The following is a 26,024-nucleotide window of genomic DNA, read 5'->3' as shown; positions in this document are numbered from 1 at the left end:
TACCAACAAGGATGGTCATGGGGAGTAGAGAAAAGATTCCTATGAAAGAGCGAGTTTGTCGCCTATGCAAAGCACCGGAAACATTGGAGACCGCCAAACATTTGCTGACCTAATGTCAAATTATGGCCTGTACAATCCAGTTCTATATTGGTAGGTATGTACATAATCAGGAAACCATTGGGGAACTGTCCTTTTGGCATCACTGCACTAATTCCGATAGTATGTGCCTGCTAATTGCCCTCTACAATATATGGCTAAATACCAAAGCCAGGCTGGGCCCAATGATATGAGAAACAGGAAATGTTGTGACAATATTCCCCACGTTAAATGGACGATGGACCCGGTTGGGGAGAATAATTATAAATAGAACCTTTATTCTCAATTATACCCAGAGGCCTCCTGAGAAAAGACTGACAATAACATCTTATGTCCACTCCAACTAATTTAATTAATTACAGTGAGATTATTGTCCTATATGTTAAAGAGTCATTGGGAGAGAAGGAGTGTGAAAGTTTAATTTGAAGGCATTGCATTGTGATTCTATGAAAAATGACGGTTAAATGGTTTTATTTTTATTATTGTTATTTAAGTGCTAGGATGTGATGGATAGTATAATATTATTTTGTTTTATATTTGTACAATATGTGTAAAGTTTATTTTGTAAACTAAATCACATTAAATATTAAATTGAATTTGTGTTGATGTTTCCTACTTTGTTAGATATTTTATCAGTGTGAGTAGTGGAGTAGAACTCGGCTGAATTGTTGTTAATCTGTTTCACCAGCGAAGGGCAGCGGAATGGGCCCTTGCATGTGCGTCTACTATCTGAATACCATTGTAAACCCATGCAGGGAAAATCTATGTTTTACATGCATGCATCACCTGCAGTCTGTTTCCCGCCATGAACCCATGCTTCATGCACACAGCCTCTGAAAACAGTACTCTCAAGTAAGGCCAGGATACTCACCAGAGGCAGGGAATGGCGCTCTGTAGACTGTCTGAATGAAAACGCATGAATCGCTCCTTCCTCTGCACATGCCACACATGTCAGTGGAGACACCAGACCCCAGAATTCCATCACAGCCAGCTACCTAGCACAAAATGGCAGAGAGTGGAAACGGGAAAGTGGGAAAATGGAGGAGAGGGAATGAAGGAGTGAGGAATGTGGAGAGGAGGAGAGAGATTTAGTAACATTGGAAGGCAGACAGAGAGACACGGTAGGGGGAAGAATAGAAATAAAGGTTAAATATCAAAGTAAAGGCTGAAATCCTAGAAAACTCTAGCACACCTCTTGAAAAGTTTCAGCAAAAAACTCATCGAAAAAGATACTGACGATGAACGAACTGTATACCCCTCCTGTCACAGACAAGCTAGGTAACCCCTTCAAAACACTGCAGAAACATATGGTTGGTTGGTAGCAGAGCAGCTGGACTGGTTCTTAAAAATGTGGAGGACATTTTTGGAGGTGTGACACTGGGTAGTGGCAATAAGTATACTTAGCCACTTTAGCAGTCACTGACCATGCATGGAGGTGCCATGGCGCTGTGGCGTGGGTGCTGCAGCATGTATGGTTGTACCCCACCAGGCATTGTGCATATATGCAGGGGATGCCCATCTAGAGGTCTCATGAATCACTGCCCAGCCCATGGCATTTCTCATATTGTGTATATATATATATATATATATCAGTAAAAAAACTTTGTTAAAGAGACGTTATGGTTAAGTTGCGCTACTAAAAACCTATGAAATTTAGTAAAAAAACTTTGTTAAAGGGACGTTATGGTTAAGTTGCGCTACTAAAAACCTTTGAAATTCAGTAAAAAAACTTTGTTAAAGGGACGTTATGGTTCCAAGTAAAACCGAAAAACCCTTGACATTCGCCAGTTGTGGTAAGCTAAGCAACCATAACTCGCACCACCACTGTGCCCGTCTACCCCTGGGTTTGGAGTGCTATACAAATAAAATAAACAAACAAACACAGCCATAGCGATCTGTTCTTCTCTCAGGAAAAAGACGTCCTCACTAAATCTCTCCTTACCCAACACACCCACTAAACTTTACTGATCAATCCCTAGCTCCGCTCATTCTCATTTGCATGCCTCTCCACCCCAGAATGCCTGTATGTAATACGCGCTGTCCGCAGACTACCGCCATGTCCGCGATAATGTAGAAGATCTGAGCGTGGTGAATGTACATTTAAATAGTGTTCCCCATTTCCCCTTTAATGGTGGACTCTGAAAAGAGCCGTTTTTTTGGTTTTTTTGCAGATGCCTGACAGACACCTGTTATTTTATTTTTTGGGGGGGGCGGTTCTTCTTATTTTACAACTAAAATCTTCACATAACCTATAAGCAACCCTTACATTCCAAAAGAACATGGCATTTCCCAAAAAATAAAGAAACACCATCTGCTTCAAAATAAGCAGCATTACTCGAAACAATATTCTCGTTGTTACAGAAAAACATACCAGCTCTTAGCATGAAAGCACGCATGCCTCGATTGATTGCACACCTAGCAATGTTTTGCTGAGGACAAAACACAGAACTGTTGTCCCATATTGCTCTAGGTAGTAATCCATAAAAAATTATTTTCGCATTTGGAAGAATGTTGATTACTGCTTGAACCAACCGTTCCAAATCTGCCAACAAAGTAGGGGAACTCACGTAGCCCAAATGGAAAGCACCATAGTGCAAAATTACCACATGGGGACTATGCATAGCTCTACAAATTTGGAGAATTGCCTCTGCATTGCAGTCAGTCCCAGTGCTCCACACCACCCCCACTCCTCTAACATCGTAATTGTTTGCCACATGCCTGCATTGAGAATACTGCTGTAAACCATGGACAAACATATCTCCGAGCACCAACACTATGACTTTCTGCACCTCTGCCATCTTCACTACACACACTCTCTTTGTACACAAATCAACAACGTCAACATCTGATTGGCTGATCCCTACAGTCCCCTTTCCACGCTGGATTTGCTAGAAAACCCTGTATGTGGCACGCCCTACCTGTGGACAGCCGCGGTGTCCGCGCAGCACGTAACTCTTAGCCAGCCCTTCTACCCTTTCCACATCACTCCCGGTTCTATTCCCTCATTGGATACAGCTAAGCAGTCACACAACCATCCACCAATCACATCCAAGAACTCGACATCTAACTCCATCATCAGAGTTCCGCACTTCAAATGTACTATTGATCACTCTGAATACAAGTCTCATATCATTGGAAAGCACCTACTACAAAAACTACTGTACAAGTCTCGAAGATTTCTACTTACAGCTCCATGCATATCCACATGCATGATTACAAAGTACAGGTATGCATATTTTATTCAGAGTACATGTACAACTCTAATGATTCCATATAAACAAAGTAATGCCACTAAATCTGCATAGCCAATACATACATGCCAGCGCTCCCGATTTAAGCGCGAGACTCCCAATTTTTCATTGAAAAATCGCACTATTTTTTACTGTCTCCTATATAACCTATAAATACATGCCAACCCTCCCGATTTACGTGCGAGACTCGATTTTTCATTGAAAAATGTCACAGTTTTCTACCGTCTCCTGCCTAAATTAATGCTAATCCCAATGCAATTGTATGAGAAAAATAAATGTTCCTGATTGCTGTGGTGAAATCTCCCTCTCAGGTGCTCCCGATTGTTCGCATGTCTAGTTATAATATGAAATTATTCAAATTCTCCCCATCTACTATAATGAACTATCACTTCCAAACCTCTCTGCTATGTACAACACAGCTGTAAAAAAAACAAGTGAATTTCATGAACTTAAAATTCTACTCATTTGCCAAGCATGTTGAACTAACATACTGTAAATAACATATAAAGGCTGCAAATAGTAAATGAAATGCATACATACACTATGTTCAGATATCAAACAAGAATACTTCCACAAAAACATAAAAATCAACGTGTACATTAACATCAGTGCTATAAACACACACAATTACTAACTTCTTCCTTTTACAATTTCAGTGAAGACCACTCTCCTGAAAATCAGCAGCATCTAAACTGCAAACAACATATCTGAAGAAACCTGCTCATTCCACAAAAAAAGTAAGTACAATACTACCTTTATATTCTTACTGCTCCTCAAAGACACTGTGTGGTTCATTCATGTAATTTGCGCACCAAAAAAACCCATCAATTTCTGAACCATTCTGCCCACAAATCCCCATTTGTTCAACAGAGATTAGCAGGCAGAATGGCACACAAATCCCCGTTTTTTTGGAACACAAATAACATACTCAACCCTTAGAATGTTAGTACTACAAAACAAAGAACTGTTTTAATTTTACACCATTACGTTTACTACTAATGCTTCTCCTCACCACTAGCTCACTTTCTACTCTAATCTGAACCGCAGTGTAGTAACATACAAACAGAAGAATAGCCTTCCCAACTCATTGTAATTGCCCAATGCACATGAACACACCACCACATACATCTTCCCCATCAAACTCATACACTCATGCACACAGCACACATACATTGCAAAACAGACCAACCCATACCTTCTTATTTTTCAACAGACCCCAAAGAATGCCTACCAAAAAGCAAGTCTGTAGAAAGCAACGCAGAAATAGAGCAAATGAAAATAAAAGTGTCCAAAATAAGCATCCATCTCTACCAGAGTTTGTACAAAACGTTCAAACAAAACAGCTAATGCAGTCATTTAGAGAAACAAAAGAAGCTTCTAGTACAGAAACTTTGCCTCCTCTATCAAAATGTAAAACGAAACAGAAAGTGATGAACAAGAATCCAGCTACCACTACTGCTAACACTGCTCCTATAAATCTTGATGTAGTGGCAAGTAACCATACCAAAAAAAAGTATTTTAGCAAACATTTTCCGCCACAGAGTCCTCCAAAATCTTATAAAAATAGGAGCAAAATCATGCACAACCCTTAAAACCTACCGTAGAAAATTAATACTAGACGCTGTCGTAGACAGTGCAATCCTTCTCAGAGGGAAGTAATTTATTTTAGTTTTAAACAGGATGAAACCATTAACAAAACTAAGTACTAAACTACAAAAAAACTTCTCAAAAAATGCAATGTCAACAAAAATACCTTCTTAAATATCTGTGGAGGTGAATGGAGTCACACCACGACCACAGAACCATATTTTAATGAAGAAGCATACAAACAAAACCAAACAAACACAATTGCCATCCATAGCAGTGGACGAGGTTATGAAAGAATTAATAATACCATCATGGAACAAGAAACACTGCTTACAAAAATATCCCCAGAAAACTCAGAATTACCTCTCCATTCGACTGAACCAGAACGTCCAGTATACAAATGGCTGTTCACGTCAATGTGTAACATTCCCAACAAATCTTTCAAATCTTTACACCAGTTCCTCAATCAGTATGTGAAAGGTAAAGACAAAATCAAAATGAAAGTGCTGCAAAATATGGATACCTGTCCAGTGCGCAAATACACAGGACTACAAGGACATTCATTAGCCTGCATTTCAGGACCTATTTGCAAAAGCACCTTCCATGATATCAAAATGATATCAACACATCATTCAACTGTAAGAAATCTAGTCTATAAACGGTACTATGCTAAAAGTCCTGCTTTAGAAATAGCCAATTTAAATAACACTCTTCTACATGGTACACCCAAAGACCTACAAGAAGAAATCGACCGTATCCAGAGAAAATATTTTGGAAGGGAAAGCCACTTACAAAATGCAATAGCTTTAGAACAGACTAGCAACAATCCTGCACATGGCAACCTTCTACTACGCACATACAAAAAAGAAATACTAACATTTAAAAGTACATCGGCTGAAGTACCAATCCATGTGTGTGTGTGTTGCCACAGAACTTTTTACAAAAGTAACACAAAAACTATAGACGTAACATACAAAATAGAAGACAATGAAGATTCCAAATGGTTTGGTTTGAATTAGCTCTACCTTTAAGCAGAGAACAAATACGAAATAAGTGACCCCTTAATACTTTGCAATTACTGCACTACAAAACTTGACATCAACCAAACTCCTTCAGGTGCTATCACAAATAACTTTGAATTATTTCCACTACCAAAACCCCTGCAACAACTCAATTTGTATGAGAGCATCATAATTCAAACAGTACACCCATTTCAAGCAATAATACGCCTTCAACCAAAAACAGCAAAATTACCTCCCTCTGAATTGGTGAAAGGCATTTGTGGCAAAGTAGTTTATTTACCATTAGATCTGACAGAAAATGTGCACACTCTAGGAGTGCAACGTCCAATAGAGCAATCTTTAATTGTCTTAGTAAATGGTGTACAAACAAAAGACAAAAGAATTTGGCAACAACTCGTGGACTTACATAAAGTTAGACAAGCCTTGCAATATTTAAAAGGCAATAATGAATACTACAAAGAAATAAATATTGTAGAAAACTTAAGGGAAACAACTGAAATAATTCAAGACTCACCAGAAACTGGTCAATTTGAACTTCTGGATCCTGCTGCAGTATCCAATATTTTAGACCATTATACAATTCATCCATTGCACTCTAATGACAGCATAGATGATGCACTAGAAACGTACCAAATGCGACAAACCAAAGGTTCACCAATGAGCATATGGGAACAAGTATAGAAGCACGTGCTTTTCCTGTACTATTTCCTACTGGCAAAGGAGGAAGGTACGATGATATACCCACTCAGATAACAGCATCAGAATACCGCTCATTACAAATGTATTCTGAAGATCCCAGATTTAGACAAAATGTGGAATACATATTCCACCTACTCTTTGAAAGTGAACTAGCAACTCTATGTTACAGAGTTGCACACATATTGAAATCGGGAACCCACTTTCAAAATATGTCAGCTATGCAATTAATATAAAAAGTGCAAGAAAGAGATGAGGTTTTACAATCAAGCATTACAAATCTGTTTGCAAACATGCGTGGTACAAAAGAATACTGGTTCCGACGTCACGGAGATGTATGTTGTATGATCAGAAACCTTGGACCACCCACTTGGTTTGTTACATTAAGTTGTGCAGAATATGCATGGGAAGATTTACATGATTTCCTACGCATATCAAACAAAAACAAAACAAACATAGATATACTAACACCTGGAGAACTTTGCTCTCTAGATCCTGTTAATGTTTCAAGATATTTGAATACAAGTCTCATATCATTGGAAAGCACCTACTACAAAAACTACTGTACAAGTCTCGAAGATTTCTACTTACAGCTCCATGCATATCCACATGCATGATTACAAAGTACAGGTATGCATATTTTATTCAGAGTACATGTACAACTCTAATGATTCCATATAAACAAAGTAATGCCACTAAATCTGCATAGCCAATACATACATGCCAGCGCTCCCGATTTAAGCGCGAGACTCCCAATTTTTCATTGAAAAATCGCACTATTTTTTACTGTCTCCTGTATAACCTATAAATACATGCCAACCCTCCTGATTTACGTGCGAGACTCGATTTTTCATTGAAAAATGTCACAGTTTTCTACCGTCTCCTGCCTAAATTAATGCTAATCCCAATGCAATTGTATGAGAAAAATAAATGTTCCTGATTGCTGTGGTGAAATCTCCCTCTCAGGTGCTCCCGATTGTTCGCATGTATAGTTATAATATGAAATTATTCAAATTCTCCCCATCTACTATAATGAACTATCACTTCCAAACCTCTCTGCTATGTACAACACAGCTGTAAAAAAAACAAGTGAATTTCATGAACTTAAAATTCTACTCATTTGCCAAGCATGTTGAACTAACATACTGTAAATAACATATAAAGGCTGCAAATAGTAAATGAAATGCATACATACACTATGTTCAGATATCAAACAAGAATACTTCCACAAAAACATAAAAATCAACGTGTACATTAACATCAGTGCTATAAACACACACAATTACTAACGTCTTCCTTTTACAATTTCAGTGAAGACCACTCTCCTGAAAATCAGCAGCATCTAAACTGCAAACAACATATCTGAAGAAACCTGCTCATTCCACAAAAAAAAGTAAGTACAATACTACCTTTATATTCTTACTGCTCCTCAAAGACACTGTGTGGTTCATTCATGTAATTTGCGCACCAAAAAAATCCATCAATTTCTGAACCATTCTGCCCACAAATCCCCATTTGTTCAACATAGATTAGCAGGCAGAATGGCACACAAATCCCCGTTTTTTTGGAACACAAATAACATACTCAACCCTTAGAATGTTAGTACTACAAAACAAAGAACTCTTTTAATTTTACACCATTACGTTTACTACTAATGCTTCTCCTCACCACTAGCTCACTTTCTACTCTCATCTGAACCGCAGTGTAGTAACATACAAACAGAAGAATAGCCTTCCAAACTAATTGTAACTGCCCAATGCACATGAACACACCACCACATACATCTTCCCCATCAAACTCATACACGCATTCACACAGCACACATACATTGCAAAACAGACCAACCCATACCTTTTTATTTTTCAACAGACCCCAAAGAATGCCTACCAAAAAGCAAGTCTGTAGAAAGCAACGCAGAAATAGAGCAAATGAAAATAAAAGTGTCCAAAATAAGCATCCATCTCTACCAGAGTTTGTACAAAATGTTCAAACAAAACAGCTAATGCAGTCATTTAGAGAAACAAAAGAAGCTTCTAGTACAGAAACTTTGCCTCCTCTATCAAAATGTAAAACGAAACAGAAAGTGATGAACAAGAATCCAGCTACCACTACTGCTAACACTGCTCCTATAAATATTGAGGTAGTGGCAAGTAACCATACCAAAAAAAAGTATTTTAGCAAACATTTTCCGCCACAGAGTCCTCCAAAATCTTATAAAAATAGGAGCGAAATCATGCACAACCCTTAAAACCTACCGTAGAAAATTAATACTAGAAGCTGTCGTAGACAGTGCAATCCTTCTCAGAGGGAAGTCATTTATTTTAGTTTTAAACAGGATGAAACCATTAACAAAACTAAGTACTAAACTACAAAAAAACTTTTCAAAAAATGCAATGTCAACAAAAATACCTTCTTAAATATCTGTGGAGGTGAATGGAGTCACACCACGACCACAGAACCATGTTTTAATGAAGAAGCATACAAACAAAACCAAACAAACACAATTGCCATCCATAGCAGTGGACGAGGTTATGAAAAAATTAATAATACCATCATGGAACAAGAAACACTGCTTACAAAAATATCCCCAGAAAACTCAGAATTACCTCTCCATTCGACTGAACCAGAACGTCCAGTATACAAATGGCTGTGCACGTCAATGTGTAACATTCCCAACAAATCTTTCAAATCTTTACACCAGTTCCTCAATCAGTATGTGAAAGGTAAAGACAAAATCAAAATGAAAGTGCTGCAAAATATGGATACCTGTCCAGTGCGCAAATACACAGGACTACAAGGACATTCATTAGCCTGCATTTCAGGACCTATTTGCAAAAGCACCTTCCATGATATCAAAATGATATCAACACATCATTCAACTGTAAGAAATCTAGTCTATTAACGGTACTATGCTAAAAGTCATGCTTTAGAACTAGCCAATTTAAATAACACTCTTCTACATGGTACACCCAAAGACCTACAAGAAGAAATCGACCGTATCCAGAGAAAATATTTTGGAAGGGAAAGCCACTTACAAAATGCAATAGCTTTAGAACAGACTAGCAACAATTCTGCACATGGCAACCTTCTACTACACACATACAAAAAAGAAATACTAACATTTAAAAGTACATCGGCTGAAGTACCAATCCATGTGTGTGTGTGTTGCCACAGAACCTTTTACAAAAGTAACACAAAAACTATAGACGTAACATACAAAATAGAAGACAATGAAGATTCCAAATGGTTTGGTTTGAATTAGCTCTACCTTTAAGCAGAGAACAAATACGAAATAAGTGACCCCTTCATACTTTGCAGTTACTGCACTACAAAACTTGACATCAACCAAACTCCTTCAGGTGCTATCACAAATAACTTTGAGTTATTTCCACTACCAAAACCCCTGCAACAACTCAATTTGTATGAGAGCATCACAATTCAAACAGTGCACCCATTTCAAGCAATAATACACCTTCAACCAAAAACAGCAAAATTACCTTCCTCTGAATTGGTGAAAGGCATTTGTGGCAAAGAAGTTTATTTACCATTAGATCTGACAGAAAATGTGCACACTCTAGGAGTGCAACGTCCAATAGAGCAATCTTTAATTGTCTTAGTAAATGGTGTACAAACAAAAGACAAAAGAATTTGGCAACAACTCGTGGACTTACATAAAGTTAGACAAGCCTTGCAATATCTAAAAGGCAATAATGAATACTACAAAGAAATAAATATTGTAGAAAACGTAAGGGAAACAACTGAAATAATTCAAGACTCACCAGAAACTGGTCAATTTGAACTTCTGGATCCTGCTGCAGTATCCAATATTTTAGACCATTATACAATTCATCCATTGCACTCTAATGACAGCATAGATGATGCACTAGAAACGTACCAAATGCGACAAACCAAAGGTTCACCAATGAGCATATGGGAACAAGTATAGAAGCACGTGCTTTTCCTGTACTATTTCCTACTGGCAAAGGAGGAAGGTACGATGATATACCCATTCAGATAACAGCATCAGACTACCGCTCATTACAAATGTATTCTGAAGATCCCAGATTTAGACAAAATGTGGAATACATATTCCACCTACTCTTTGAAAGTGAACTAGCAACTCTATGTTACAGAGTTGCACACATACTGAAATCGGGAACCCACTTTCAAAATATGTCAGCAATGCAATTAATATAAAAAGTGCAAGAAAGAGATGAGGTTTTACAATCAAGCATTACAAATCTGTTTGCAAACATGCGTGGTACAAAAGAATACTGGTTCCAACATCACGGAGATGTATGTTGTATGATCAGAAACCTTGGACCACCCACTTGGTTTGTTACATTAAGTTGTGCAGAATATGCATGGGAAGATTTACATGATTTCCTACACATATCAAACAAAAACAAAACAGACATAGATATACTATCACCTGGAGAACTTTGCTCTCTAGATCCTGTTAATGTTTCAAGATATTTCCACCATCGTTTCATTGCTATGCTACACTTTATTTGTAATAAAACTGTTCCTCCGCTCGGAGAAGTGCAACACTTCTTTTGGACAAAAGAATACCAAGCCAGAGGAGCACCACATATCCACATGCTTTTATGGATTAAAGATGCTCCTAAATTTGGTCAGGACAGTGATGCCACTGTTTTGCAGTTCATCCAAAAATATTTCACTTGTGAAATCCCTTCACAAACGAGACATAGTGACCTTCATGCACAAATTGTACAATTTCAAAGACACAAATGTGGCAAATATTGTCGTCGCAAATACAAAAACAAAGGCAAATACTTCACCAAATGCCGCTTTGGTTTCCCTAGACCAGTTACAGAAACAGGTGAAGTGAACAACTTCATATATTCAGTTAGACATAGTGTTAAAGGTAAATCACCTAAGAACACGTATTACATAAAAAGAACAGAAGAATCAAAATATATCAATGATTACAATGCAATCATTGCCCTCTTATGGAATGCAAACATAGATGTGCAGTATATTGCAGACAATGCCACTTCAGTTGCACAATATGTTACAGCCTACTTAACAAAAGCAGAAAAAACAGAGCTTCAAGACCTCTGGAATGACCTATCATCAGACATAACACTATCTCAGAAATTGTACAGCTGAGGGATAAAAAAACTCACTCATAGAAAATGTGGCGCCTACGAAGCTGCAGATCATTTAACCGGTACTGCTTTGTATGGAAAATTGAAAATATAGTATGGCTAAGTCTTGGTCCTAAGAGTTCTCAAATCATATGAGGACATAGAAACAATCGTCAAAAATGATCCCAACAGCCAAGACATTTTGAAAAACAATTCACTAGACACATACTACCCGAACAGGAGTACCACTTTGGAAACCACATAGCCCAAAACTTTGCATACAAAAATAATATAAAACCCGATGAAAACAAAGGTGGATATAGAGTGACAGATTGTGAAGGCAGCTTAGTGAAACTTACCAAACAAAGCTTAATTAATCATATCAAATTGTCACTAAAAACTCCTCAACAGAAAGAACTATATTACATGTCTCTGCTACAACTTTTTAAACCATGGAGAAAAGAAGAAGAGATACTAGATAACTATGACTGCTATGAAGATGCTTTCAAAGCAAATGAAAGCACTATCACTGATGTGAACTTTACGCAGTACAAAACAATGTTGCACAATGAACAGCAAAATGAAGAAGAACTCCAGGCCCAACTAGATAAGGACACTTCCTACAGTAGTCAACCTTCTGTAACAGGAAGCCAAGAACCACTGGGACAGCCACTAATAGCAAATGAGGCAGAATTACCTATGGCAGAAGTAGAAAGCACCATGTGTCACTATGAAGAAGATACAGAAGACTTAACTGTACTACAATCAAAACTTAACAAAGACCAGCACACCATTTTTGAAGAAGTAACAAAAGAAAGTGCATATGGTGTACAACACGAAAATAAAGAATGTACCTGCCAAAATTAAAAACCTATACTGCTATACGTCAGTGGTGAAGCTGGTTCAGGCAAAACATTCTTAATCAAAATCATCAGCAAGTTCCTTCAACAATTCACAAACAACAAACTGTCAGCTGTTGTAACTGCCTCCACAGGTTTAGCTGCTTACAACATAGGCGGTGTCACTTTACACCGATTACTACTCCTTCCAGTAGAACACCAAAACAAATTAGACTATTACAAACTTTCTACAGAAGCTGCAATGGAAGTACGCAGAGTGTTAAAACAAATGAAAATGCTACTAACAGATGACGTGAGCATGGTCTCCAACCTAATGTTGGCTTTGATTCACCTCAGATTGCAAGAAGTACTTAAAACAAACTATGAAGAACTCTTTGGAGGAAAACACATTATTGTTTTCGGAGATCTTCTTCAATTGACACCAGTGAAAGGTGAACCTATTTTTAAAACTTTAGGACACAAACTCTGCCGTAAAACTGTTGGCAGCATAGGAAATGTCAACCTTTGGCAACATTTCCAATACAGAGAATTAACAGAAAACATGCGCCAATCTGAAGGCCTCACCTACGCCAACATTTTGAAAAGTATTAGAGTTGGTGTACTATCTCAAGAAGCACAAGCAATATTAAAAACCCAGCACATCCAAGCACTTTATGGCGATAACTCATGTGCTACTGATGTTATGGAAAAATTAGTGCACAAAAATGTCAATTGGATGGCCTTAATGCCAACTCTTGCAATTTGTTCCAAATTCAATGAAACAATGTTGAAAAAAGAAATGCAGCCAATAATTTAAATTTGCTCCACAGACAAACTGGACGTACATGGTATGACACTACCCATGTGTCAACAAGCCACAACAAGACTAAATACCTTAGAAAATTCTATCTCCAACACAGCTCGGTTGGAGAAAATATAAAAATTATCCTTAAACTGTAGAGTAATGATTAAACAGAACCTTTACGTGGAGCAAGGACTAGTTAATGGAGCACTGGGTACAGTTGTTGGCTTTCAAACATACCCACGTGACCACAACATTCAGTTTGTCAATATTCTCTTCGACAAACTTTCAGAAATAAAAAGGATAGGGCGCTCAACAGGTCGATTCCTTCTCTTCAAAGACATGTATGTACGCAGAGAGCAATTTTCTCTAACTGTTGCATATGCAGTCACCATTCATAAATCCCAAGGTCTTACCTTAGACAAAGCATTAATAGATATTGGTAACAAAGTCTTTAAAGAAGGCATCAGCTATGTAGCACTATCCCGCTTACGTACACTTGACGGCCTATTTCTAATCAACTTTGATGCAAGTAAAGTAAACGCTGATATTCCTTGCATTTTAGAATTCAATAGACTACGTTCACTATACACCCCCCACCTAAAATCATATCCTGTTCCACAAAAAGGAAAACATTGTAAAAGAAAACTAATTCAAACTGAAATGCAACAGGATCTGACTGCAAATCCTCCAAAGAGAGTAAAAGAAGGTAGTACTTCATCAATTACCACAACCAAAGAAGAACCTATTAGTCAAAATAACTCAGGTACTTCTTCAAAGAAGCAACACACACTCCGAAAACATGACTTGGACACAGAACTATCTGGTCCATTCAAATTTTCAAATGTAACTGGTGTAAATTGCTACACAAATGTAGCAATGAATATTCTATTTCAATTGCCACCAATTGTTCACAACATTTACTTACACAGTACAGACCAATTGTGTTTGCAAATGTTAGTCCTTCATAGAAACGCAACAAACAATCCTGACAACACGTATAGTCTTCACGGAATAAGACAAGAATTGGACTACTGTTTTGGAATGGTGAAATTCACTATAAACTCACAAGAATATCCACAAGAATTCCTAATGTACTTACTACAAGTACTGGAAAACAAAAACATACCTATAAATGAAATCTTCCAGATTTCATACATGTGGAAACATACATGTACTCTCTGCAACAATGTGACACAGGAACAAATCCCTAAAGAGAGCTTTGTGTATGTATCCATACCTAATTGTGAATCCATTCCATTTCAGCAACTTGTACAAAATGCAAACCATGGCAGATTATGTACTACCTGCAATTCAGATAATCGCTCCTCCTTACTAATACAAACACATAGTAACTACGTAATACTAATGCTACTACGTTACAATGCAGATGGTACCAAAAACAATTGCAAGCTGACTGGATTTACACACGGTCAAGTATCACTTGGTAAGAAAACCTTCACAACAATAGGTATAATCTACCACGCAGGAGCCACAACCAATGCAGGTCACTACACTGCATATATTAAAAAGAAATGTGGATGGTTCGAATGTAATGAAAGTACCATTACTCTAAAGCAGAGATTACCAGCAAATCTTACAAACGCTTATTTAATCTTCGTAAAACCAAAATTTAATAACTAATCTGTACTTCAACATAAACAAAAATTCAATTAAAAAACTATAAACAGTTAGAATACGCCAACAGGTATCTAACTGGCCCAAGTTTCTATAACAACCAAACAGATAAATGAATACCACTAAATTGTAACAAAAAATAGACAGTTAGAATATGCCACAGGTATCTAACTGCTTCAGAAATCTGCAACAAGCCAACAGATAGTACATTAACCAGAAACAACAAGTAAACACTGAAAGGAAACAAACAAATAGACTGTAGCATAACAAAAAAAGGGTTTTTTTAATCCGACAAGGTTTTTTTTCCCACAGACCCAATGATTTGAAAAACAAACACAGAAACTGAGCAAAATGCACAGTACACTGGTTTGTAAACCAAATATGAGTGTCCAAAAAAAAAGCTGAAATGTCTATTATGCAATGTAATAAGTCTTTATAGAATACATACACTAACATGCTCCTTTCTTTTATCACAGAAATTGAAAAAGAATATTTCCTCCAGGTACCAAACTCATGTAAAAAATATATCGAATCTCAACAAATCAAGCAGTAAGTATAATTTCAAACATTTGATAGATATTCAAATCTATAGGTCTGATATATGGCTGTGATATGGTGCGGTGGTTGTGGCCAGGGCCTAGAGTCTTGGGTGTATAGCCTACGGCCTACGGCCTACGGCCATGCACCCAAGACTCTAAGCCCTAGCCACAACCACCGCAGCATATCACAACAACAACCACCGCACCAGATCACACCCATGCTGACTTATAACTTCAGTGCTTATAACTTCAGTCTTGGGTGCATGGCCTTTGGCCATGCACCCAAGACTCTAGGTCCAGGCCACAAACACCACAGTATATCAAACCCATGGTGGCTTATAACTTCACTGCTTATAACTTCGGTCTTGGGTGCATGGCCTTCAGCCATGCACCCAAGACTCTAGGTCATGGACACAACCACCGCACCAGATCACACCCATGCTGACTTATAACTTCAGTGCTTATAACTTAAGTCTTGGGTGCATGGCCTTCAACACTCTAGGCCATAGCCCCAACCACCGCAGTATATGAAACCCATGGTGCCTTATAACTTCAGTACTTATAACTTTGGTCTTGGGTGCCTGGCCTTTGGCCAGGCACCCAAGACTCTATGTCTTAGCCACAACCACCGCAGCATATCGCACCCATTGTGACTTATAACTTCAGTACTTATAACTTCGGTACCCAAGACTCTAGGCCCTGCCCACAACCACCTGATAAATATTCGATTCTATGGGTGTATCTATGGGTGTGATATGCTGCGGTGGTTGTGGCCAGGGCCTAGAGTCTTGGGTATATAGCCTACGGCCTGCAGCCATGCACCCAAGACTCTAGGCCCTAGCCACAACCACTACAGCATATCACAACCATGGTGGCTTATAACCCATTATCACACCCATAGAATCAAACATTTTAACTGCAGCATATACTCAATTTGCACCCAAGAGTCTAGGCCCTGCCCACAACCACCTGATAGAGATTCAATTCTATGGGTGTGATCCATGAGTGTGAAATGCTGTGGTGGTTGTGGCCAGGGCCTAGAGTCTTGGGTGTATGGCCTACGGCCTGCGGCCATGCACCCAAGACTCTAGGCCCTGGCCTCAACCACCGCAGCATATCACAACCATGGTGGCTTATAACTCATTATCACACCCATAGAATCAAACATAATTGCGGCATATACTAAATGTGCAACCAAGACTCTAGTCCCTCCCCACAACCACCTAATAGATATTCAATTCTATTGGTATGATTTGTCGGTGTGATATGCTGTAGTGGTTGTGGCTAGGGCCTAGAGTCTTGGGTGTATGGCCTACGGCCTAAGGCCTGCGGCCATGCACCCAAGACTCTAGGCCTTGGCCACAACCACCACAGCATATCACACCCATGGTGGCTTATAACTCAGTATAACACCCATAGATTGAAAATTTTTAACTGCGACATATACTCAATTTTTAAGTCCGCTGACACCACGCGTGTTAAACAGTTTCAACTTGCCTGCCCACAGCACGGACGGGAATACTATCCTTAGGACACCCCTCATTTTCAGTAATTACGAACATCCCGGACAGTGCGGCCATGGCTAATACATCAGTAGCACCTGCCACCTAAACAAATACAGTATTTCATCCAACTCTTCCTCCCTAAACCTCCCCAAGCACTCTTGCACACCAAAACACTCCCCAAAACTGCATTTCGGCTCTGTTCGCTGCCGCGCTGTCGTTGGATCCAAGATGGCGGGCGCATCGGAACAATCTGACGCACATCACGCCTCACTTCAGCCAATCGGCGGACACGTTGCGTGTCCGTGGACATGACGCGAGGCCATTAGCCAATCGGTGTCCGTGAAGCGAACAGGGAAGTGTCGCCACGCAGCGGACATAGATATCACTAATTTTATTAGACCTACTTTTTGGTCGTTTTAAAAAAAACTACTGGACGGATTTTCATCAAATTTACAAAAGCACGCTTTCGGGACCAAGCCCCTGCCACACATTTGGTGGAAATCCGTCCAGCGGTTTGGGCTGTAGGCGTGCACAAAGTTTTCTCCCCATTCAGTCTATGGGAAAAAAGAAGTTTTGGGACCCCGCCTATAACATTTCCCCCCGGACCAAAATTCAGAGTGGGCCATATACTTTTTTTGCAAAGTTTGGTGAGGATTCGTACAGGGGGAGCGGAGTTATAAGCCGCCCAAAAAGTGCTCTTCCTATGGAAACAGCAACTTAACCATAACTACACAGCCACTAATGTGGCTGTGTAATATATATATATATATATAAAAGCATTACCGAGTTCTACTTGCAAATGAATGCCTTTACCGTGGTATGTTTAGGTATCCAGTGATATTAATGAATATGAAATAACGAAGAATAACTTTTTTAACTAATAGAAAATACTGAAAAAACGCAGAATATATTGAGGGTGGGGTAAAGGATTAAAAAGGGGGTTGGGGTGGGGTTATTCTCAAAGGGACATGGAGGCTTGGGGGGGCTTGGAGGCGGGAAGGCTAAGGGGGCGGGGGCCCCAAATAAAAATAAAACAAATCAATATTTTTTCTCTATCTTCTATTCGTTAAAAATGTTTTTGTCATCACATTTTTCGTTATTAACACATAGATCCTATGTTTATGTGTGTTTTGACCTTACCAGGCATTGGCCGTTGATGCAAATTCCTTCAGAGTCCTCGTTGCACTTGGTTCCATCCAGCACTCTTCCGAAGGTGTAGTAAAAGTTTTTTCCTATGGCCAGGCAGCTCAGGTCACAAGAATTCGGAGCTTTGAGAAGGAAAAGGAGGAAGTGGTTAGTTGCTATTGCTCATAGGTGGAAGGCGTTCCTGCATTTGAGTTCGCACAACCAAGCAATAACCCGTTTTTTTCTGTTCCTGTGGTTTTCACAGTACCCTCAGCTAAACACAAAGGACAATGCGGTCCTTGTTATGGGCCGCGCAGCATTGCCTTCCCAGGATCAATAAATACCCTAATAAAATAATAATAATAATAATCACTTAACTGTCCGATTCCAGCAAAGACGACAACATAACTTACATCCCGACTTCAACATATTACCTACATTGAGGTCACCAGAGCTCGGTGTGGTATAGCATTTTTTTTTTTTAATTTCTTTTATTGATTTTATACAAACAAAAACAATGAAAACCAAACAAGCAGCATTATCATAATGGTTCAATTGCACATCAAGTGATCGTAGTCACTGCTCCCATTATCCCACCCTCCCCCCGTGAGCCTATTTGTCCATCTCTTACAGTGTTTGGCACATGCGGCTGAGTTTCGTCATCTTCGGAGTCATTTGGGTTTGATGTTACTTCAAACAATTCTGTTATTAGCGCTTTCCAGGCCAATAGGGTGCCCACCTCCCCCTCATCAGCCCGACTACTCGCATCTTGCCATGCCACCATTTCAGCCTCCGCCCATTTCTGTAGGTCCTTCCACCATACATCCACCTTAGGTTTGTGGCATTTCTTCCACCCCATGGCGATCCTACGTTTCGCAAGCACATACGCCAGATTTCTTAGTTTCTCAATATGTTTGAGTTTCCGTGGCCTAGGGAACCCGCCCAGTAAGCAGGCCCAAGCTGTGTCTATAACAAGAGTAACCCCTTTATCAGCCAGTTTCTGCGCCACATCACTCCAGTAGCATCTAATAATCGGGCACAACCAAAACATATGTGTCATGTCAGCGTTTTCTAGGTTACATTTAGGACACACTTGTATGCCAGCGTTTCGGAACTTAGATATCCTCAAGGGGGTCATGTATGCCCTATGCGTTACATACAGCTGAATTTGTTTTAATCTGGCATTTCTAGATACTTTTTTGTGGTAGCCCAGGGCACGCTCCCACATCCCGTCCTCCATCGGGGCCCCCACTTCCATCTCCCAGTCCAGTCTCAGATGCGTCAAATCTTTACCCACCTTAGCCATCACCATCTCGTACAGTCTCGAGATCTCATGACCCCCTTCAGACATATCATACATTGCTTCCAAAACTGCATCTGGTTCTTCTATCAGAACTGTTTCTGGCCAGGTGCTCTTAATCATTTGCACCAATCTAATGTATGTGACATATTGCCCCGTGTGTAGCCCCACCTCTTCGTTGAGTTCTATAAACTCCTTAATGGATCCCTCCTGCCAAACATCGCCTAGCGTCGCCAGCCCCACCGATTCCCAGTAGTTCCTAACAATCACCCTTAGCTGATCATCCCCTCCTGTTAAAGCAACCAACGGTACCTGCGGGAGGCACGGGTATGGGACCTCCATTAGGCGACAAGCCCTACGCCAAATTTTCCGCCCCAGCTTCAACATCGCAGGGCGCCCCCTCATGTCAGTTTCGGACAGCCAGATAATTTCTTTCAAATAAAACGGGGCACAGTCCTGCCCAAGCACCCTGTGCTCAGGGGTCACTTCATCGGAGAGCCACTTAGCCACATATTGCAACTGTCCCGCCAAATAATAAACCTCAAAATGGGGCTGTCTGATACCTCCTTTTTCATAAAAGTTCTGCTGTTTCCAGAACGCCACCCTATTTCGGGTACCGTGCCACAAGAAATCCCTACACATGCTGTTCAATTTACTAAAAAACTTCTTGGGTATTATGTACGGGATATTGCTAAAGTAATGCAAAAGCCTGGGCAGAACTACCATCTTGTGCATAGCCCCCCGCCCCATCATCGCTAAGGGCAATCTTGCCCAGAACTGCATGCTGTTTCTGATTTTCTCAACGTCTACTTCCGTATTGTGTCTGTGTTCGTCCTGCGCCGTGTGATATATATCTATGCCCAAATAGCGAAAAGAGCGTGTTGCCCACGGTACCTGTAGCACCGGTAGACCTCCTGCAGGGATCCCCTTATAGCTACCTAATGGGAATATGACAGACTTTTGGGGGTTCACCGAGATGCCCGACAACTCTGCATACCTTTCCATCACTTCAAGTATGTATAAGAGGTTTTCTTCTGGGTGTTGCAAGTATAGCAACAGATCGTCCGCGTACAAGGATATCAAGTGTCGTTCCCTCACACCTCAATGCCAATCGTCTCATATTGTGCCCTAAGGCATATTGCCAAAGGCTCCAGGGCCAAGATGTAAAGCATTGGGGACCAGGGGCACCCTTGTCTGGTGCCTCTGCCAAGTTGCCATCTTTCGGATATCACCGCTCCAGTTCGGACCCTGGCAAGCGGCTCACTATACAACATATTGGCCCACCTGATATAGCACGGCCCCATTCCATACCCTTGCAAAGCAGCCAATAGCCATGACCACTTGACCGAGTCAAAAGCCTTGACTGCATCTAGAGACACTATTGCCATCTCACCCTCGTTTTTGACACCCCACTCGACCACCCGATGAAGTCGCCTGTGGTTGTGTGTAATGTTCCTGTTCGGGACATAACCCGTCTGATCAGGATGTATGAGTCTGCCAATCACTTTCCGCAATCGGTTCGCAAAAACAGCTGCGAGAATCTTGCTGTCTTGATTGAGCATCGACAGGGGCCTGTAGGAACCACAGCTGTGCTCCGGTTTATTGGGCTTGGGCAGCGATATTATAATCGCCTCTCTAAGTGACTCAGGCAACCGTCCTATCTCAAACGCTTCATTCAACATGTCCAGCATTGGGGGGAGGATTTCCTCCTTGTATACTTTATAAAATTCGCTGGGGAACCCATCTGCCCCTGGGGCCTTACAAGTGGGCAGCTGCTTTATTACCTCTTCTAACTCCTCCAACGTGATTGGCTCATCTAACTCCTCCCTCTCTTCGTCGCTTATCTTGGGCAGCCCTATGTCTTCTAACGTTTCGTTTATCATGCGCTGGTCGCCTATCTCATCATCTCCATACAGCACTTTGTAATATTCCACAAATTCTTTGTTAACGCCCTCTTGCGTGGCCACCTCTTCTCCGTCCTCCCTAATAATGGTCCTATCGGAGACTTAGGGGTCTCGCTTTTGTATAGCCAGGCCAAAAGGCAGCCTGTCTTGTCTCCCCCTGCGTGCTGCCTCTCGACATATTTTTTATAATTAAGATTGCAGAGTCTTTCCCAGTGCCCTGCGCATTGTTGCTGTAGTTGGAGTACCAGCTCCGTGTCTACCTCTTCGCTCTTCAATGTTGTTTCTAGCTCAGTTTCCGCCCTTTGTAGGTCAGCCAAAACCCTACCCTGTAACCCTCTTGACTTAGCAATGGCCGCCCCCCGCATCACCACCTTAAAAGCTTCCCATAGTGTGCCCGCAGAGTCAACACTTCCAGTATTTTCCACAAAAAAGTTGATAATCTCCTCCCTTATATCTTCTCTAAAGATTGGATCTTTGAGCGCCTTCGCCCGGAGGCGCCATGTAGGGATTTTCGCCCTCGGGGGGCAATATTGCCAACTGAGGGTCAGGGGCGAATGATCCGAGAGGACCCTGGCCTTGTATTCGGTTTGGGTAATCTCGGCCATCACATCTGCTGTGACAAAGACGTAATCGAGCCTAGTGTGCAGTTGGTGCGGGGCCGAATAGTGTGAGTATTGCCTCTCAGTGGGATGTTTCATCCTCCACGCATCTGTAAAACCAAAATCTGTTAGCAGCGTCCGCAACGCTCTCACCGCTGGGCTAGGCTTATTCACCCTGTCATCTGACCTGTCCACCGCCGGATCCAACACACAATTGAAGTCCGCGCCCCAGATCACCGCGCTTCCCATACACACACTAAGATTGGCAGACAGGGCTCTGAAATATGCTGCTGTGTTTTGGTTGGGGGCATACGTGTTTATTATGCATACCTCCCTGCCCTCTACCAGCCCTCGCAATATAGCCATCCTTCCATCCATTTCAACCACCTCCTGTGTCAATTTGAACGGGACATGCGGTCCCACCCAAATTAGCACCCCCCGGGCATATGCAGAGTATGGCGTGCCCACTACGGTCCCTTTCCACTTTCTCTTAACTAGGTCCAATTTCCCCCGCGTCAAATACGTTTCTTGTAGTAATGCAATGTCTATTTTCTGCCTTTTCAGATACATCGTGATCTTGTTTCTTTTCAGGTAGCTGTTAAGGCCCTTGACGTTCCACGTTATTATCCTGAGGTCCCCCATAGGTCGTTAATAAGCACCCCCCCAATCCTCCATCGATTACGTCCCTTCATGCACTGCACGTGCCGCAAGCTGGTTCTCCCAAATAGGCTTGAAACAAAACTTAAGCTCCCCATAACCACAAACACACTCAACTCCCCATCCCCCAACTTTCTGCCCACCCACCCCTCCCCCAACAATACCCTTCCCAACAGTTGCCCAGCTCCATTCCTGGATCTCAGGCATCCCCACATCTAGCCCTGCCGAGTGCTTCTACTCAGGGCTCAGTAGGATATAGCCGCCCTAATGGCCGCTGAAACTAATAGTCTATTGGGGTAGGTCGTCTGCGTTCTGTTGCTCCTCTCAAAAAAAAAACATTACACATTCAATTGCCAAACCGTTACCGATTACAGTTACACTCACTATATTCCAGTCTGAATCGAGCACCAGGCTCAGATCGTGTACAAAGTTCAGTTAGTCACAGCTTCTCCATACAATCAGGGTCCTTTTCCTTACTGAATCTTCATTTGGTATGATCCTGCCGATCCCGATCTGCTTCTTGTTCCGGGCAGCCCTGCAGGTCCAGCCATGCGACAACATCCTCAGGGGTATCAAAAAAGAGCGCTTTGTTCATATGTAGCACTTTCAATCGTGCCGGGTACAGAAGCATATATCTGATTCCTGCTGCCCTCAGCCTCCTTTTGACGGCTACATAGCTGTACCTCTGCCTCTGTACCAGCATCGTGTAGTCCGGATACGCTGTGATGTTGGTGGATGCTCTCTCTATCGTGCCGCCCTTACGAAAGTATTCGAGGATCTTCTCTCTATCTCTGTAATTTAGGATCTTTGCGATGATCGCTCTTGCGGGGCCCCCGGCCGGGGTTTCCTCATCAGCACCGTGAATCCCTGCGAGAGATTACCAGCTCCGATCCCTTGCAGGATCATGTTTTCAACATAGTTTGTGGGATCTTGGCCTTCTTCTCCCTCCAGAAGGCCAATCACGCGAATGTTGTTTCTCCTCGCTCTTCCTTCCGCCTCTTCCACACGATTTTCCAAGTTAGCGACCTGTTGTTTTAAGACATGAATCTCCTTCGCATTGCTTGTGCTAACATCGGTATTAATCTTCACCCCACTTTCCAAACCGCTGGTCCTTTCTGCAAGTGCCCTAACATCTTGACGAAGCAGGGTGAGTTCTGTGCCTACGGCATCGATCTTATTCTCCAGAGCTGTGCGTAGATCCGCCATTGCCAAGTCCCATTTGGCGCTTAGCCCCGTTATAGCTTCTAGCGGTGTGGTATAGCATTTGTAGATTTTGAGTAGACTCTAAAAATTGTGGAACTTTTAAGCATGTTTTGCTATATTTTATAGATAGAGGTATCTAAGAAAATATTGATATTCATTTGGAGTCAAGATGGCAACATATTATGACAGAAAATATTAGCAGTATTATATTTACTGTCTTTACATGATAATAATAAATAGAACACCGGATTCATTAATTTGGTTTGTGTTTAAATTGTATTGGAAAATTATATGTATATGATTTTTATTTTAACTTAAAAGGTTATTGTTTAACCGAGATATAAATAATATTTATCTTTAATTAAGAATTGCTCTGAACATCTAGAGACAGACCTGTGTAGCAAAAATGTCAGTACATTGCCCTGTGTCTGCTTATTGTTATGATCGCAAACTTAATTTCAGTGGATGGTGGCCTTTGAGAGGAGAAGGAGAATAAAGCAAGGGGAGGGCTGAGAGCTCACCTGCAAAAATTAGGATGTTGAAATTGGTACTTTTAGGTGCACAGGATGGGTAGGCTCTATCACCCTATGAAAATTATTTTTAAACAAATGGCTCTAAAAGGTAATATCCCATTTTTGAGCTATGACCAACCAAGCTGCGATCAAGAATTTCATAAATGCTTTCTTATGCATTTTAAACGGTCAGGTGTTCACAGAATCCACCATTGCCAACATCCATTCCTGAATATGTGCTCTATTTTTAAAAGGGAAAGGGTCTTTTAGTTGTTTCGTGGTGACTTCGCAGAAGGGTCTCAACACGGTGCATGCCCCTGTCTCCTACCTCCCGTCAGCCCCTCCAGCGGTGAAATGATGCATTGGGGTACATTTTGCTCACAGCTTCTGGAGTATGATGCCATTGAGAAATTATTTTGTACCACGCTTCTCTTAATTGTATGGAGCAAGTTAGTTTAGGAATATTACCCCAGAGATGTTCCCACTGTTTTAGAGGTACATCACCTGCTAAGATTGCCTGCCATTTTCTCATATATGGCCACTGTGATTGGGGAGCACTGTCTATCATTTTTTTATATAGGGATGAAATTCTTTTTTTCGCACCTGATTGTGTCGTTATGAATTTTTCAAATGGTGTCAGTGGCCTAATGATCGCAGATTTTACGTTCTGGTCCGATAACCAGTGTCTGAGTTGTGAGTATTTCAACCTTTCTCCCTTATTCACACCAAAGCTCTGTTTACAATCTTGAAATGTTTTTATCTCTTGCCCCTCCATCATGTCAAGTATCTTGAGGCATCTGGTCATCTGCCATTGTTTAAATGCAGCAGTCTACATTCCCTGTGAGACCTAGGGTTACCAAACGGGGGGGGGGGGGTTGGGGGGGGGGTAAACAGAGATGTACTGGTCAATAAGGCCGCAAGTGCTAATAGTGTATCCCAAATGGCAATGCCCTGAGCCAGGATGCTGCTAATTCTAACGTTTAGGTGTCTATCCAGCCTCTCTATCCAAAGTATTCCAGCAAGGAACGTTTTCGCCACTGTCTGATCCATTTTAGCCCAGATCCTGGAGGTGTTCCCAGTTAACCATTCCCTGATTACCCTAAGCTGTGCTGCTTCATAATATTTTATAACATTTTGATCCCCATCTGGGGCAGTTTATTCCACCAAATGAAAACCGTCAGGATTCTCCATTAATCCGCATCCCGCTGATGAGGATTATGGATTCTCTACATGTAGTGGAGACTGTCTCAAAGGAGTCTTTTATAGGGCTCCTTCCCACATTCAGGGACCCCCTTTCACTTTATATAGTCTGTTCCTAAGGGTCTACACATGCATACAGAGAATACTTGTTTTCCCCCCACTGTTCATAGCAGAGATAAAAGTAAGGCAAATGCCTTCCGTTTACTAGCTCTTTGTTACTGGCGAGATCATGTGCCCGCACACAACCATTTGTGAGGCAAAATATGAGGGCAAGGCTTCGACAAGTCTGGAATTTGGCCAGAATGACTCCACAATCATCTTGATTCTACCGACAGCAGAATACTCGCCTGACCAACCTGTGGGCAACCCATGGCTTGGGCAGACATCCCTGGTAGACACCACACTCAAGACAATCTGGAGATGAAGAAGGAAAATGCA

At 41.1% G+C, this 26,024-nt stretch overlaps 1 protein-coding gene across 1 annotated transcript in view; it reads right to left on the bottom strand.

The window, feature by feature from the left end:
* The window catches only part of ADAMTSL5 (ADAMTS like 5), a 268,633-nt gene that overhangs the window by 120,660 nt on the left and 121,949 nt on the right, over positions 1-26,024 (bottom strand). Inside the window, exons 5-6 of the mRNA XM_069612224.1 lie at positions 18,227-18,354; positions 968-1,091 (exon numbers count right to left, since the gene is read on the bottom strand). Of these exons, the coding sequence (XP_069468325.1) occupies positions 968-1,091; positions 18,227-18,354 (252 nt within the window). The remainder of the gene's footprint in view (positions 1-967; positions 1,092-18,226; positions 18,355-26,024) is intronic.

Source organism: Ambystoma mexicanum, chromosome 1p (genome assembly GCF_040938575.1).
Source record: "Ambystoma mexicanum isolate Mex_15411 chromosome 1p, UKY_AmexF1_1, whole genome shotgun sequence".
Lineage (NCBI taxonomy): Eukaryota > Metazoa > Chordata > Amphibia > Caudata > Ambystomatidae > Ambystoma > Ambystoma mexicanum.
The sequence above is the reverse complement of the archived record's forward strand: the minus strand, read 5'-3'. Positions and strand labels throughout refer to the sequence as shown.